The sequence below is a fragment of the Octopus sinensis genome, linkage group LG21 (assembly GCF_006345805.1).
Source record: "Octopus sinensis linkage group LG21, ASM634580v1, whole genome shotgun sequence".
Lineage (NCBI taxonomy): Eukaryota > Metazoa > Mollusca > Cephalopoda > Octopoda > Octopodidae > Octopus > Octopus sinensis.
This window is the reverse complement of record NC_043017.1, coordinates 4,466,066-4,483,899: the sequence shown is the minus strand read 5'-3', so window position 1 is coordinate 4,483,899 and position 17,834 is coordinate 4,466,066. Positions and strand designations below refer to the sequence as shown.

Below are 17,834 nucleotides of genomic sequence, written 5' to 3'. Positions count from 1 at the left end.
GGTCTTAAAATTCCCAAGGGAATTGATGACTAACCAACTTCTGAAGCAAAGTAGCGTCAAAATAAAAAGTACGTAACAACAACAACAGTAGCAGCAAACAACAAGAACAACAACATGACCAGCATCTGCAGCTACTCTTCATAGCATTACTTGGATTCTTGAAGACAGCACTATTCTGACAAAAATAACTCCGAAATCTTGCAATGCTGAAAATGTGTGAAGGTTCTTGTCCTCTCTCTATCTGTCACCTCTCTCAAGTTCTTTGTAAAAGACTGATGACATGGTTGAATGGATTCGACTATTTGACCTCAGCCTAAAAATAAAAGCCCTTTTAAAATTCTTTCAGTCATATCGGGTTTTCTCATTTAGGTTCTTAGGTCCAAAATTTTAAAAAGGGAACAAAATGATTTATTTTTATCTTTGACATTTAATGCTCATTGTTAAATGCTTTGATATTTATTGCTCATTCGAAATGCTAGTCCAGTTTAATAAAAAAAAAAAGATTTTGAAAGGAAACATTTAACTATAAATGATTGCAGACTAGCCCCAAAATTACCTAATTTGCGAAGAAACGTATTCGATAATTTCAGACTGATCTATATAAAAAGGAAATTATATTAAAAGCATTACCTACCGTCATCCTGATGTGGTTGACCATGAAGATCACTTCAGAGGTGCATTTTTTCGCTCATAAGTCTAACCCTAGCTGAGGCCATCACACGGGCTAATATGCTTTTAACAGGGGTTTTTAATTTTACTAATCTTAGCTGGTCCAAGGATTATATCCAGCCTGGAACTAAGCAACTGAAGTGGAGGGATACAAATGCTTTCTTTGATACAACAAAAGTCTTTCCCATACAACAAATCATTACTTGTCCAATTAGGGGAAAATAATATACTCGACTTTGTCTTTATTCACAATGTTCAGGTCATTCCCAATCAAAGCATTATACAATTATCTGTATATGGTACGAAGATATATCCGACTCACAGCATGGATTTCTACCCCAAAGATTTTGCCTAAAAAATTTTCTCCTTCTTGAAGAATGGATTACAAGGACCAAGAATGAAAAAGACTCGGTGAGTGAGAATGTGACACTTCATGGAAAGTTCCTAGGATAAGTCTTCCTGGAAAGTTCGAATGGCGAAAATTCCGAGGATGTGATATTTCCGAGGATGAGAGACCCCCTGGAAAGTTCCAGGGGACGAGACTTCCTGGAAAGTTCCGAGGATGAGACTTCCTCTCTGCTTCTTTTCTCTCTTTACTGCCTTCCATTTCTTCCTTGGACCATCTCTGTCAACTACCTACTGTCTATCTTTATTCTCTTATTTCTCCGCACTCTCTCTTTCTTCCTACTTGCTCTTCCCTAACCTTCTCTACTCTCTTTCTTCACTTTTTGGTACCAAAAGACAATCCAATTTTTTATCACTCATCGTTTTTCTTCTTGACCAGTGCATAGGTAAGACATCATCGTTTAATGTTCGTTTTCCATTATAGAATAGGTTGAACGGTTCGACTGGGGCCTGGGAAGCCAGGAGGCTGCACCAGGCTCCAGTCTGATCTGGCAGTGTTTCTACAGATGGATGCCCTTCCTAAGGCCAACCACTCTGAGAGCGTAGTGGGTGCTTTTTTTACGTGCCACTGGCACAGGGGCCAATCTCCTGCCTAGTACTCATTTCAGATCCTCAGTTTATCTTTTCACTTTTCATTCCTTCTAACTTCCTTCCCTCTACCCCACTTCTCTATCCTTTTCCTGAGCCTTCTCAATGTACCTTTGGAACACAAGCACCACTATTTTCTTCCCTTTTTTTTTGTTAGATTTTGTCATGTAGTGTCTCACATTTTGAAATACTTGCAATTTGTATTTTTACTGCTTATGTTAGCTCTGCTTGATACATTTCCAAAATTAAACATTTTAATATGCAAAATATACTTCACATTATTACATATACTATGCATTAATGCAAAAAATATTGTTTATTGGCTATCTTCAAAATGATCACACCATCAATGGAGGATTTTAATGCCAACTTCCTAAGGCAGTTATGAAAGGCTATTAAGACCAAACACCCAAAAATCTGATGAATGAGGTCTTGTTTCATTAGGACAATGCTTCAGCACACAAGTCCTTGGTTTCAATGGCTGCTGTGTGTGACTGGCTTTGAACTGGTTGATCATCCTCCCTATGTTAGTGATTTGGTTCCTTCTGGTTATCATCTGTTTCCCAACATAGAAAAACACTCAGCTGAGCACCAGTATCACTATGATGAGAACATCTTATCTGTTGTTGATGACCATTTTGATCAACAGAAAAGCTTCTTCACCAGTGCGACCTAAGCACTGCAACTACTTATGGAAGTGTGTGGACAGTAAGAGGAACTATGTTAGAAAATGAACTTCATTTGGTCACATTCCATTGAAAGTGTCTAGCTCAGATTATGAACATTTCAGCCAACCCTCATAATAATAAAAATTATTATTATACCAGCATTTGTTTTAATGCTGGTATAATAAAATCCACATCTTTCATAAAATAATTAGGACCTGGGTTTGCACCCCCTTAGCAAATTTTGTTGCTGGGCCACTGCTTCAGACCCTCGATTTAAATCTTTCCCTTTCCATTCTGTGTTTTCTTTCCTTCTGTCTTTAATACATTTTATCCCATCTTTTTATCCTTATCCTGAGTTCTTTTGGATATAGTTCCCTTATCATATCTTAAAGCTGCAGTATAGGCAAAAAGGCCTTAAATATTGACAACTTTCATCTCTTATCTTGTCCTAATTCTGTCCTATTATCGAAAGGCCTCTTGTGTATATATAAAATAACACCTGTGCTATGTTTATGTTTCCGATACTGTCCGTTTTTCCTGTGTATATATGTATGTGTGCGTTTGTATATATATGTGTGGGTGTGTGTGTGTATGTGTATATATATATATGTATGTGTGGCATCTCCACTGACCATGGTAAACCAATCAGAATTGAGTGGAAGTAGGTTATATTTGGGGAGCCTTTTCTGACCTCTTTCTCATGAGGTGAGAAAATGCTATCCATAAAAATGGGGCTCATTTTATTTATGTGTTGTATTAATCTGCTTTTGCAGAGAAGTAGTGGAAGATCAGGGCCACCAGCTGTGCAGATTTGTGAAAAGTAAAAATTTTGCATTATGTAGATTGTTATTCTCTTTAAGTGAACATTTTTCTGGTTGAAATACACCGAAAAATGGCGACACCACAGTAAAAAAATAGGGATTTTTCATAGAAAAAAAGCACCTTTTTGATGTAAATAATTTTTGGTGTTAACATGGTCCGATTTGAATTTTTTTCTTCTACGGAAGGAAGAGCAAGCCTTCTTCTATCATACTCTCAATTTTGGTCAACTTGTGCCGCAGGGTCTCGGAGGAGATAGTGTTAGTTGAAGGCTACCAAACCTGCCATACAACTTCAGCTTTATATAAATACATAGATATGTAGCAGATTTCAGCCAGTTCAGCTTCAGTTATGCTATGTTTGCTTGGCAGCTTCAATGCCAGAGGCTTTGAAATAAGGCAGAGCAACATAGCTTCATGTTATTGGCCCTGTGGGATGGGTTCTTGTAATGGCAACCGACTCCTTTTAAAGAAATATGCTGAACACCGTTTTTTTATAACCAAACATAAACTTTTGCATTCTAGCAAAATGCAGAACATCTTCGATACAAACTTGCAACACTGGAAACTTCAGGACTATCACTGACCATCGGCTCATTGCAACAAGGAAACTTAGAAATACTTCTATCTATTTATATATTAATAAAAAAAATACACAGGAAGTTGGAAATAATATATGTGCTTTCGAAATGTGTAGTTGAAACAGGGACAACTGAAGAAGGGGAATATTCTTTATGTCTCGTTTCTCTGTTTGATATTTTTTCGTTGTTAGAATAAAAGTTTGTTTCTATGTTTTCGTTTCTTATTGTGTTCAACAGTTTTTTTATGTCCTGTACCCATATATGCATGTATATATACATATATATGTAGGTATGCACATATATGTATGTATATGTGCATATATTTATATATTATTTATGATGTGTGAAGAAGTGCCACTCCCAAACTGTTGAAGGAATCCGAGGTAGAGGTAGACCCAGGAAGACATAGGACGAGGTGGTCAAGCATGACCTTCGTACGTTGGGCCTCACAGAGGCTACGACGAAAGACCGAGACCTCTGGAGATATGCTGTGACTTGCAGTTCAATGCAGTTTTTTCAAATGTTTCCGGCGGAATCTTTGTCACTCTCAGGTTAGCTTTCACCTTGTCTAAGCCATGGTCTTCCTATGCTTCTCCTTCCATCATGGAGCTGGCTTTGAATTAGGACTTTTGGAATTCTGTTGTCATTCCGATGACTTAACCAATCCATTTTCATCGGGATTGCAAGGGACATAGGAGGGTGGGATGACAAGATCATAGGCTGACAAATGAAGTAGGCTAGATCTGCTGTGAAACTTTGCATGTATTAATTTCAGCTCTTCTTATTAGTGTACCGGTTTGTTCCAAGGAAACTGACATCTGACTGTTCAAAGAAGAATTCGAAAGTAACTAATAGCAACTTCTCTTGAAAATAGACAAAATTTGGCATCATGGAGTTATCAAGTACCTGCAGAAAAAGGGCTCAGCCCCCTAGGATATTGATGCTGACATGATTGATACATTAGGGGATGATGCTCCAGCTTTATCAACAGTGCAAAAGTGGGAAGCTGAATTTAGGAGGGGAAGAGAGCATTTTGAAGATGACCCAAGGTCTGAACATCCTGAGGCTTCCACCACTGAGGAAAAAATTGTGTTCACTATATGGTGATGGATGACAGGAGATTAATTAGAAATCAAATAGCCAATGTCATTAGCATATCCCATGAGAGAGTTGAGAATATTCTGCACAATGAAGTCTGTATGATGAAGGTTTCTGCTTGGCGGGTGCCATGTCTTCTGACACCTGATCAAAAGTGCAGCAGGTTGATCACATCACAGAAAAATCTGATATTGTTTGAGGCAGATCCAGCTGGCTTCCTTGAACGTTTCCTAACCCAGGATGAGTGTTAGTTTCATCACATTGAACCAAAGGCAAAAAGACAATCCATGCAGTGGAAACAAGTCTTCTCACTTCCTCCAAAGAAAACTAAGTTTGTTTCATCTGCAGGGAAGGTGATGGCCTCAGTTTTTTGGGGGATGCAAAAGGCATTATGTTTATTGACAATCTTCAAAAGTGCCACACCATCAATAGAGAGTACTATGCCAAATTGCTGAGGCAGATATGAAAGGCTATCAAGACCAAATAACCAGGAAAATTGACAAAAGCTCCTAAGTTCTTCATTTCAATGTCTTTGTGATTGAAGCTTTGAACAGGTTGACCACCCTCTCCATTTGGCCCCATCTGACTATCAACTGTTTTCCCGGCATAAAGAAAACCACTTGGTTGTGAACCAGTATTGCAGTGATGATATCATTTCTGCTGTTGTCCTACAGGATGAAAGCTTCCTCGCAAATGGGATCCAAGCACTGCAACACCAATGGAAGAAGTGTGTGGATCACAAGGGGGACTATGTTGAAAAATAAACTTCGTTTGGTCACATTCCATGAGAGTATCTTGGTCAGCCTATGAACTTTTCAGTCAATTCTTGTACAATTCCAAAATATATTGACTGCATTTCTCCAGGGCCAATCCAGCCCTACCTCCCGCTTCACATAGTCTCCATTCCTCTCTTGCCCTTTATATCCCCCTCCCAATTTGTGTCCCTCTCTCTAAAAAATAAAACACGGGTTCAAATCTGCATACAATCAATGAACATCTCAACAACATCTTGTAGTTATCTGCCATCTTGATATGAAGCTGGTATGATGCAGAGAGAGAGAAATAGAGAGCGGCAGAGTGTGACAGAGAGAGAGAAAAAGCTAAATCCATCAGACACTGCAAGTTCCTCCATACTCAAGACGACCAAAGAGGAAACTCTCTCTCTCTCTCATCCATCCATGATGTTTCTACTCTCTCTCTCCTCTCTCTCATCCATCCATGATGTTTCTACTCTCTCTCTCTCGCTCTTTCTCTCTCTCTCTCATCCATCCATGATGTTTCTACTCTCTCTCTCTCTCTCTCTCTCTCTCTCTCTCATCCATCCATGATGTTTCTACTCTCTCTCTCTCTCGCTCTTTCTCTCTCTCTCTCTCATCCATCCATGATGTTTCTACTCTCTCTCTCTCTCTCGCTCTTTCTCTCTCTCTCTCATCCATCCATGATGTTTCTCTCTCTCTCTCATCCATCATGATGTTTCTACTCTCTCTCTCTCCTCTCTCTCTCTCTCTCTCTCATCCATCCATGATGTTTCTCTCTCTCTCTCATCCATCATGATGTTTCTACTCTCTCTCTCTCATCCATCCATGATGTTCTACTCTCTCTCTCTCCTCTCTCTCTCTCTCTTTCTCTCTCTCTCTCATCCATCCATGATGTTTCTCTCTCTCTCTCTCTCTCTCATCCATCATGATGTTTCTACTCTTTCTCTCTCTCCCTCTCTCTCATCCATCCATGATGTTTCTACTCTCTCTCTCTCTCTCTTCTCTCTCTCTCTCATCCATCCATGATGTTTCTACTCTCTCTCTCTCTCATCCATCTATGATGTTTCTACTCTTTCTCTCTCTCCCTCTCTCTCATCCATCCATGATGTTTCTACTCTCTCTCTCTCTCATCCATCCATGATGTTTCTACTCTCTCTCTCGCTCTTTCTCTCTTTCTCTCTCTCTCTCTCTCTCTCTACCTTTACCTGTAAAAATGAAATACATCGTCCAGGATGATTAAAGAAAGAAACGTGAATGAGAAGAAGAAAACAGCTGCAATTTAATCCCTAACGGAGAACAGATCACTTTATACAACAAGATACAAGTTCCAGATCCACTGTGTGTGTGTGTGTGTGTGTGTGTACATGTGTGTGTGCGCACATGCGCAAATGTGTGTGTGACAGATCTTGGGAGGAAATTAGGAGGGACTGCATAGATTATTAGTGTTCAGTCGAGTGCTGTTGTTGCGGTTGTTGTTGTTGTTGTTGTTGGTGGTGGTGGTGGTGGTAGAGATGTTTAACTGCTGGTTAGCCCTGGTTCAGCAGATATATGCCCAAAGACAATCCAGTTGTGACTATCCTGTCTTTTTTTTGTATATTCACAACTATATTCTCCATTGTGTCTTTTTTCACCTTTATGTCTTTTTTTTTTTTTTGAAAATTTTGTAGGGTATTGATTTTGACAAATTCAGTTGCTATTTCTAGCAGGACAAGTGACCTCACAGAGGTTCCCTCAAGAAGTTTTGTTGTTGTTGTTGTTATTGTTGTTTGTGGTGCTTGTGGTGTGGTGTGGTTGGAGTAGCTGATGCTATCTCCATGGAAACTGATGTGGGAAACAAAAGGTTTCCATTTTGGCTGGCAACAGCTGATAAAAATAATTGGTCAGAAAGAATATTCAAAATAATAATAATAATAATAATAATGATAATAATAATAATGTTTTTTTACATAGGCAGTTGGCCAGATAAACGTTTTGGTGGGAAGCAAGGAAGGAAGATTTAGTCTGTGAGATTGACACCCCCACCTTAAATGGCCACCAAATACTTGATTACTACTTATTATATTTTATTAATACCCCCAGAAGGACAAAAGTTAAAGTCGTCGACTTTGGTAAGATTTGAACTCAGATTATGAAGTGATGAAACTAAATGCATTTTTTGTCCAAACACTGCATCACTTTTGCCACTAGCGACCCAAAAATAACGACACAAACAAGAAAAACTAAAATAAAAACGAAAATAATAATAGTTTCTAATTTAGGCACAGCAGTTTTGAGAGGAGGTGGTAGTACTTGACTAGTACACTATTTTATCAACCTATTAGGATGAAAAGCAAAGCTGACTTTGTCAGGAGTCAAGCTTACAATGTAAAGAACCATAAATAAATATGGTCTGAATTTTCACTTTTTGCGTATTTTCTCCATCTTATAACTATTTGTATACTATATTAGATCAATGAATGCTCCTGGTATTAAAATAATCTTTCTCTTCATATGTATCAGCAGTTTTTATCAACTTTTAACTCTTTTGCTACCCATGTTCCAGCTGATATACATCACCAGCGTTTCAATTATTTTTGGAAAAAATAACAAATTTAGTAAAAAAAAAAACTTTGTCATTATCTAATTAGTGTTTGAAACATAAATTTATATGGAAGTTTGATGGGCGGTTTTAATTTAGATGACTTAAAGGATGGGACCTGAGATTTTCTTCTTAACAGGTTTTCCAACAAGAAATGCTCAAAGTTTCTCTAGAATCCTTTCCCAATTTAGAAATCTCAATGGAATTTTCTTTTACTAATATTCCCTATTCTCTTCTTGTTCCTAATTCAAGTTTTCTATGGTTTTCTAGATTTTTGTGAAGCAAACCAAAATAAAATATGAAAGTGAGTGAAAAGAAAAAAGAATTTTAAAAGGGGAGGGGGAACAGAAGGGAGTTGGCAGTGGTTTTAATAATAATAATAATCCTTTCTACTAAAGGCACAAGGCCTCAACTTTGGGGGAAGGGGACTAGTCCATTACATCAATCCTGGTGTTTCCCTGATACTTAATTTATTGAGCCTGAAATGATGAAAGCAAAATCGACCTTGGCAGAATTTGAATTCAGAACATAAAGACAGATGAAAAGCTTAGCAGTGCTTCATCAAGCAAATAATAATAACGGTTTCAAATTTTGGCACAAGGACAAGCAATTTCAGAGCAAGGGCTATGTCAATTACATCGACCCCAGTAACCAACTGGTACATATTTTATCGATCCTGAAAGGATGAAAGGCAAAGTCAACCTCAGTGGAATTTGAACTCAGAACCTACAGACAGACAAAATGCCACTAAGTATTTTGCCTGGCATGCAACGATTCTGGTATCTGAGATAGGAACATCATCATCATCATCGTTTAACGTCCGTTCTCCATGCTAGCATGGGTTGGACATTTCGACCGGGGATCTGGGAAGCCAGAAGGCTGCACCAGGCCCAGTCTGATCTGGTAGTGTTTCTACAGCTGGATGCTCTTCCTAACGCCAACCACTCCGAGAGTGTAGTGGGTGCTCGTGCCACCGGCACAGGTGCCGGACGAGGCTGGCAGATGGCCACGATCAAATGGTGCTTTTTACGTGCCAATGCCAACAATTTTAGGAGAGAGAGTGTAGTCAGCCCTATAATTCCAGCCCCTATAGCACTTCTCTGGCTGTCAATAGAGATTGGTAGAAACACATTTACTTTGTACCAGTATTAAATGTAGAGACAATTATTGTGTAGGGCTCAAGGTCAGTACTGATTGACTCAGCCAGCAGACTTGCGACCAACTGGACGTTCCGACCATAACCATCCAATCCTGTTTTCCTGGACTGGATTGCAAATCCAAGACTGCATTATCCAATGTGTCCTGCTTCCTTTGGAGACAATAAGATTTGAGTTAAGAATGGTTTGGTTATTATATTTTTGCAGGTCAAGCATTATCCACTGTGTCCATTCTTTCTTCCATTGGAGGCAGTGCAATTTGGGTCAAGCATTGTTTGGCTGCTATTTTTAGCAGGTCAAGTGACCAGGTAGATGCTCACTCATTATCTCAAAATGTTGAGATGATGATGCTCTTTCACTCGGAGACCTGACTGAGTAGACCAATGATCAAAGGTGTGGGAGAAGCACTTACACCTGCTTTCCAAGTACCTGACTGTTACTTTATTTTGTCAGCAACTGGAAGCAAAGATTTTTGAATCAACAATTCAAAGAAAGGGCAGAACTAACTAAATAACAAATTTTGGCATTTTTGGCTCCGTTGAATTGGTTTTACCAGCTGTTGCACCAACAAAATAATATTTGTAACAAGACAGAAAGGTAAAAATATGAGCAAAAAACAAAGAAAATTAAAAATCCCCCTCCCCACCCCCAGCCAAAAAAAAATAATAAAACCCAGAAAATATAAAGAAGCAAATAAAAATTTTAAAAGATTTCTTTTCGATTGCTTTCTTCTCCTGCCATTCTACCAACCAAGAAATACTGTTTGAACCAATTCTTGATAATAAAATAAAATTTTTTTAATTAGTTTGGTAAATGGCATGGTGGGGGTAGGGAAGGAGTTGGAGGGGGCAATACCACCAGGTAGTTTGGGGGGGAGGATAGTGAAACGACAGAGATGGGGACAGAGAAGCTGTTTAAAGGGTGGCTGCGGTGGGACAAAGGGGGTGGTAGTGTTCACTGAGTGACCAGGTGTGATACAGCAGGACATGGTTGACTGCAGATTTAGGGGGGAACAGAATCAGCAGCCATGGACTGATTTAGGGACTAACACATGTTTTCCTTTTTTTCTTTTGTAATTCACATTCTCCTCCCCTTCTTCATCACTATCAATATTTAGCATCGATGCTTCATGCTGGCATGGATTCAATAGCACAACAGGGTCTGGTGAATCCAAGAACTGCATCATGCTCCAGAGTCCACTTTGGCATGGTTTATACAGCTGGATGCCCTTCCTAATGCCAGCCACTTTACAGCATGTACTGGATACTTTTTCTCATGACAGCAGCCCGAGTTAGGTCATCATGCTGCTAGCAAGACTACAAACCCTGACCAAGGGGAAACTTTATGATACGAGATGAAGAATAGAGAGGGATAAAGTATGAAAGAAAATGGGCCTGAACAAAACAGGTTTCCCACAGTAGAAGAGCTACAGGTTTAATCCCATACTAGAAGAGAGGATTAATGACAGATTGAACAGAAGATGTGGCAATTCTTCCACACAATACAACACCACCAACTCATTCACGTCTCTTTTATTGTACTCATCTGGAGAAAGTCCAGGATTGCTGGGATTAACTTCTACAAGGCAATGAGAGAATAAGAGATCAGTGTGGAGTCTTTGAGATTTAAGATAACTTATTAGGAAGAGGAGAGGAAGGGCAGATGAGGGCTGCTATGATGTGTAAGCCAATGTGTCTCGCATGTAACAGCCCTGAATATCTATACTGTCATTGTGTGAACTAACCACGTAAAGACCTTGCACCTTGCATATATAGGTGCAGCTATAAAACCTGTGTGCCTATGTGGTGTAATGTAAAATGGAGTAAATCAAACTTGATAAGCTGATAATAAAAAATAATAATAATAATCATAAAATGACAGAAATAATAAAAAGAACTAAAATGGAGGTGGTACAATAAACAAAATATTTAAATTTAAAAATAAACAAAAAAAAACAACAGAAATCAAAAGAAAACATACACACATGCACACGTGTGTGTATATATATACACACACATACACGTGTGTGTATATATATACATACACACTACACATATGCAAATATATATACATACATACATATATATATGGATATATGTGTATGAGTGTATGTATATAATGAACATATGTGTATCAGTATGTGGGCGTGTGTGTAAATGAATGTTATATATATACATATATGTGTGTGTGTGAGTTTATATTTGTTTACATATATGTATATATGTTTATATATGTACATATTTTTGTATATATGTTTATATATATATATATATGTGTGTACACACACACACACACTTACAAACATATACATACATGGCAGTTATTTTCCTGTAGTCAGCAGAAATCATTTTACACTAATAATATCCAAGTTCCAAAAAAAACAATCTTGTTTTTTTTTAGTGTTCATTGTTTCTTTAGAATCAATTTGATTTTGTCCACATTGTGAAGGCAGCCTTTTTACCTATATGTCAAAGCAGTTTTATCAACACATGGGGGCAGTTTCTTTTTATTTACCTACATGTGAAAGCAGTTTTGTCAACATGTGAAAGGCAGCATTGTTGCCCACATGTGAAAGCAGTTTTGTCAACATGTGAGGGTAGCTTCTGTCCTCATGTAGTGTTTGGCTGCAAACAACTTCACGGTCAATCTGAGGGAAGTAGTAGCAGTGTGTGTGTGCGTGTATGTGTGCGTGTATGTGTGTGTGTGTGTGTGTGTGTGTGTGTGTGTTTTGTAAGAGATGCAACACTCAATGTGAGAAGTCTGTTCAAAGATAACCAAGATAATCTCAAGAAAAGGGAGACAGGCAGACAGTAAAAGACATCACAGAAAGAAACAGAGAAATAGAGAGAGATACACGGATAGAAAGAAGTAGACAGACAGAGAGCAAGATACACAGACACACACACACAATTATATATATATATATATATATATTATATATGTATATATATATGTATATATATATATATATACATATATATGTATGTATATGTATAATATATATATATATATGTATGTATATATATATGTATATATGCATATATATGTATATATGTATATGTATATATGCATATATATGTATATATATGTATATGTATATATATATATGTATATATATATATGTATATATATATGTATATGTATATGTATATATATATGTATTATATATATATATATGTACATATATATATATATATACATATATACATATATGTACATATATATATATATGTATATATATATATATATATATATATATGTACATATATATAATATATATACATATATATATATATATGTACATATATATATATATATATATATATATATTATATATATATATATATATATATATATATATATATAATATATATATATATATATATGTACACATATATATATATATTTATGTATGTGCATATGCGAGTGTTCATTTATATATGTATGTATATATATATATATATATATATATATATATATATATGTAGGTAGGTAGACAGAAATAATGAAATTGGTGAAATGTAGGTTGCATGTTAAGTCAAATAGTTCCACACAATGTACGGATGTTATGGCAACAATATTAAAACCATATTTAAAGATTTTGTTTCTTCTTCTTCTTCTCTGTATTAAAGGTTATTTTTTTTAGTGGGGGGGGGATGCTGGATTGAGTGAACAAATGGGACATTATATATATATATGCACACACACATTCACACACACACATACATGTATTTATATATATATACACACGCACGCACACACATATACATATATATAGTTCTCACATTTTTTTTTTTAAAAACTGACAGAACCCAGTAAGTGGGTGATCCCTGGAAAATGTGAAGTTAGGGGCTTTCATCTTCGTTTTTTTTCCTTTTCTTCTTTTTTTCTTCCCTTTTCTTCTTCCTTCACCTCCTTCCTTTTTTTTCCTTCCTCCTCTCCCCCCCCCCAAAACCAACGAGCTTGTTTTAGGTAGGGGCCGGGAGGTAACCATGAGAGCAGAGTATAGGTGGCGTTTGCAGCTCAGTTCGGAGCCAGAACTGAACTCGCCTGATGAGACGGGGGGTGGGGGGGTGGAGAGAAAAAAAAAACAAAAAAAAAAAACAATGCATAGTATATGCCAGGTCAATAAAGTGAATGAAACAGCAAACAAGAGACATGATCACGCATGCATGCACATATATAACCATATGTTGCACACTTCCATTGACGTACATGCTAACAGCAGGCATACTTCCACAGAGTCAACACTTCAGACTAAGGTGGCGGTGGTGGTGGTGGTGGTAGTGGTGGTGGCGGCGGTGGTGGTGCTGGTGGTGGTGGTGGTGGTAGTGATTGTTGTCGATATTGTTGTTGGAGTAGCAGTATTTTTTTTTGTTGTTGATGTTGTTGTTGTTGTTGTTGCGGTAATGGTGTTTTTGTTGTTCCTCGGAATACAAAGACCAGATGGGGTTCGTGACGGAGCATTCTGGTTTCCCGCTTTTAGTCTTCTTCTTCTCGAACGTATGTTAGCGGAAAGTAGCCGACCTGCAGACAGACGAAGCAGAGGAAAGAAAGGTTAAATGCGACATTCAGAAAAAAAAAAAAAAGAGTCAAAAATGGGTTCCGAGAAAGAGACAAAGTGCAAAAAACGAAACTGTAAGAATAACAAACACCAGGAAATGGTTGTTTATTTAGTGCAGAGAATTGGTAGAAAAGGTCGAGTATTTTACAAAATAATTTTCAGTATTTAGTGCCGTTTGCCAGGCTTGCCTGGCCTCCGTGCTGGTGGCACGTAAAAAGCACCATCCGACCGTGGCCGTTTGCCAGGCTCGCCTGGCCTCCGTGCCGGTGGCACGTAAAAAGCACCATCCGACCGTGGCCGTTTGCCAGACTTGTCTGGCACCTGTGCAGGTGGCACGTAAAAAGCACCCACTACACTCATGGAGTGGTTGGCGTTAGAAAGGGCATCCAGCTGTAGAAACATTGCCAGATCAGACTGGGCCTGGTGCAGCCTTCTGGCTTCCCAGACCCCAGTTGCACCGTCCAACCCATGCCAGCATGGAAAGCGGACACTAAATGATGATGATGTTCTGGTTCTCTACTTCATCATCATCATCATCATCGTTTAGCGTCTGTTTTCCATGCTAGCATGGGTTGGACGGTTTTGACTGAGGGCTGGCGAACCAGATGGCTGCACCAGGCTCCGGTCTTGATCTGGCAGAGTTTCTACAGCTGGATGCCCTTCCTAACGCCAACCACTCTGAGAGTGTATTGGGTGCTTTTTACATGCCACCTGCACGGGGGCCAGTCAGGTGGTACTGGCAATGACCTCGCTTGAATCTTTTACACGTTCCACCGACACAGGTGCCAGTGAAGCGACGTTGGTAACGTTCACGCTCGAATGGTGCCCTTTTTACGTGCCACGGGTACGGAAACCAGTTGGCTGCTCTGGCAATGATCACAAAGATAGCAAAGGAAAACGTTGTTGTTCATCTTTATGGGATTGATAGAATAAAGTACCAGTAAAATACTAGGGGTGATTTAATCAAGTAGCCCAGGTCAAAATTGATATTATTAATTAGTGGACAAGCTAATGAGGGAGGCATTAAGGTGGTTGCTTAACCACCTAGAATCAGCACCAGATCTTTCTTAAATCACACGGGTCTTTGAAAACAGAAATGAAGGACATATTAGATAATAATGTATCCTAGATATATATTATGTGTGGAGAACAGTTGGGATGTTCATGGCTGGAACGTCTTTGCTCTGCTACACCAGGGTTGGGCTGAACTTTAAAAAAAAACCCAAAACCAAAGATACTATATGTTATACACTCACTCCCACCATACACACACAATGCTCTATGTATGTATGTATATGTGTGGACAAGCCAATGAGTGTTCCAACATGGTTACATGATTTGTGAGAAACAGCAAAGAGATTTCCTTCAACCCCACCCTTGTCTATTAACCCTTTAGCACTCAGATTAATTGGTCAAATGTAATGCTTATTTATTTTGGTTCTTTTAAAGACACCATACACTAATCTCATAGCTTTGATTTCTACAATGTGATTTTCTTTTCTTTTTCTTTTACTTGTTTCAGTCATTTGACTGCGGCCATGCTGGAGCACCGCCTTTAGTCGAGCAAATCGACCCCGGGACTTATTCTTTGTAAGCCCAGTACTTATTCTATCGGTCTCTTTTGCCGAAATGCTAAGTGACGGGGACGTAAACACACCAGCATCGGTTGTCAAGCAATGCTAGGGAGACAAACACAGACACACAAACACACACGCATATATATATATATATATACGACAGGCTTCTTTCAGTTTCCGTCTACCAAATCCACTCACAAGGCATTGGTCGGCCTGGGGCTATAGCAGAAGACACTTGCCCAAGATGCCACGCAGTGGGACTGAACCCGGAACCATGTGGTTGGTTAGCAAGCTACTTACCACACAGCCACTCCTGCGCCTATGTTTATTTTTAGAAATAATAATGTCAACCAGATGTAAGAGGCTGAATCTAACCAATTTGAACATAATATTTAGAGAGCATTTCTAGGCTGAATATGGCCAGTTTGAATGCGAAAGGGTTATGGGCAGAAAATCTTAAGTGGAATACCCAAAGAATTATCAAAAATTCACCACAGAAACAATGATTTGCAACAAGTTATTCAACTAGCTATCCACAGGTCAGAAATCTGTAGAACCAGGACTGGCCTTGCTCTAAGCAACATTTATATGGGTGTGTGGGTAGGCAGATAGGTAGGTAGGTACATACGTAGGGAGATGGGTGGGTGGGTAGATAGATAGGTGGATGGATGGACAGGGAGGTAGGTAAATTTACTTCCATAGTAATTTCAACCTGACTGCATAGAAGGTTGGTAAGTAGGTTGAGGAGGGTGGGGTTCTAGGAAGTAACTGTCCTTAATAACCAGATGCCTCTTTCTACTAATTACCTGAGTAATCAAGTAAAACACTTAAGATTGATTTTTGACCATTCAATGTTGGTTATGAAATACTTCTTGAGTAAAGAAAAAAATTAAAAGGCTCAATCAAATGAAGCAATGCTGTGGTTATTGTTGGATGACCCCTAGGGTAATCATATAGAACACCAGGAAAATAAAATCTAGAGAAAGAAGGGTTATTTTGTTGTTTTAGTAGAGTTAATGAGTTGAAGGTTTTGTTTCTAAATGAAGCCGGAGCATACCTTTCCATAATGTAGAATCTTTCCTTTCCACCAGCCCTTGTCACCTCCAGCTTTGCTCAATATTGCCACCCGGTCACCCACCCGCAATGAAAGCTGGTTGGTGGCCGTTGCTGAATAATCATAAATGGCAACAGCATAACTCACTATATTCAGATTCCATGAAAACCCTGCTGGAAAGAGAGAAAAGGGGGCAGAATAAGGGCAACAATCAATTAGAGATGACACTCAACACTGTGTAGACCAGAACATTGAGACTACATGTTAGCAGGAATACTACGTAGAAGACATCATGCAGGGGACAATATGGAGAGGACAATATGCAGGGGACAGTATGGAGAGGACATCATGCAGGGGACAGTACGGAGAGGACATCATGCAGGGGACAGTATGGAGAGGACATCATGCAGGGGACAGTATGGAGAGGACATCATGCAGGGGACAGTATGGAGGGGACATCATGCAGGGGACAATATGGAGAGGACATCATGCAGGGGACAGTATGGAGAGGACATCATGCAGGGGACAGTATGGAGGGGACATCATGAAGGGGATAATACAGAGACCTTATATAATGACACAATGTCAACTACATTATGTAAACACCATCCAGTCATTATCATGAAGATAAATATAGATAAGCATAGAGCTACAAATACACAGACAATATATGTACATCAAGCAGGGGGCACCATATAGAAGCATCAAGTACAATACATTACGCAGACCATATTATATAGAGGGGATTCTGTAAAGGGCAATAATTGTGGAACATTGCACACAACATGTATAGAGCATTATGTAGAGGATACTATATAGAGGAGATTATGTAGAGTGTATTGCAGAGAAGACTAATGAAGGGTGATAGGGAGAGAACATGATATACAGGATATTGTGGTGAGAACATTATACAGAGAATATTCTACAAAAGAAAATAGCATATAAGATATAGGGGAAACTTTATGTGGAGAAGAGTGTGAAGACATTATGTAGGGGACATTAAAACAGAGACGATTGTGCAGAGGGTATCATGCAGGGAAGTTGTGCAGAGAACATTACATAGAGAATATGGCATAGACAACACAATACAGAGAACACTATGTATATAGGCAGTACTGCATGGACTACAGTGAAAAGAAAGTGGTTTTAACAGGTGGAAGTTACATAGGTGACATTAAGTGAACAAAAATACAAATACAGGTAAACACCAACATCATGTTGAGAAAAATATTATGAAAATGATAGCATGCATATTATATCAAGTGGTAGTTATATACTTGTAATAATATATGGTCTCTTACAACATCATATATGCATTA

At 38.5% G+C, this 17,834-nt stretch overlaps 1 protein-coding gene across 13 annotated transcripts in view; it reads right to left on the bottom strand.

The window, feature by feature from the left end:
• Window positions 1–13,172: 13,172 nt before the first annotated feature.
• The window catches only part of LOC115222824 (protein vav), a 197,910-nt gene continuing 193,248 nt past the window's right edge, over window positions 13,173–17,834 (bottom strand). For 12 of the 13 annotated variants that reach the window (XM_036512017.1, XM_036512016.1, XM_036512015.1 and 9 more), the window contains one exon: window positions 13,173–13,847. In XM_036512017.1, the coding sequence (XP_036367910.1) occupies window positions 13,573–13,847 (275 nt within the window). In that variant the 3' untranslated portion in view covers window positions 13,173–13,572. Of the gene's footprint in view, window positions 13,848–16,518; window positions 16,689–17,834 lie in introns of all 13 variants that reach the window. The other variant, XM_029793130.2, reaches the window with a different exon arrangement.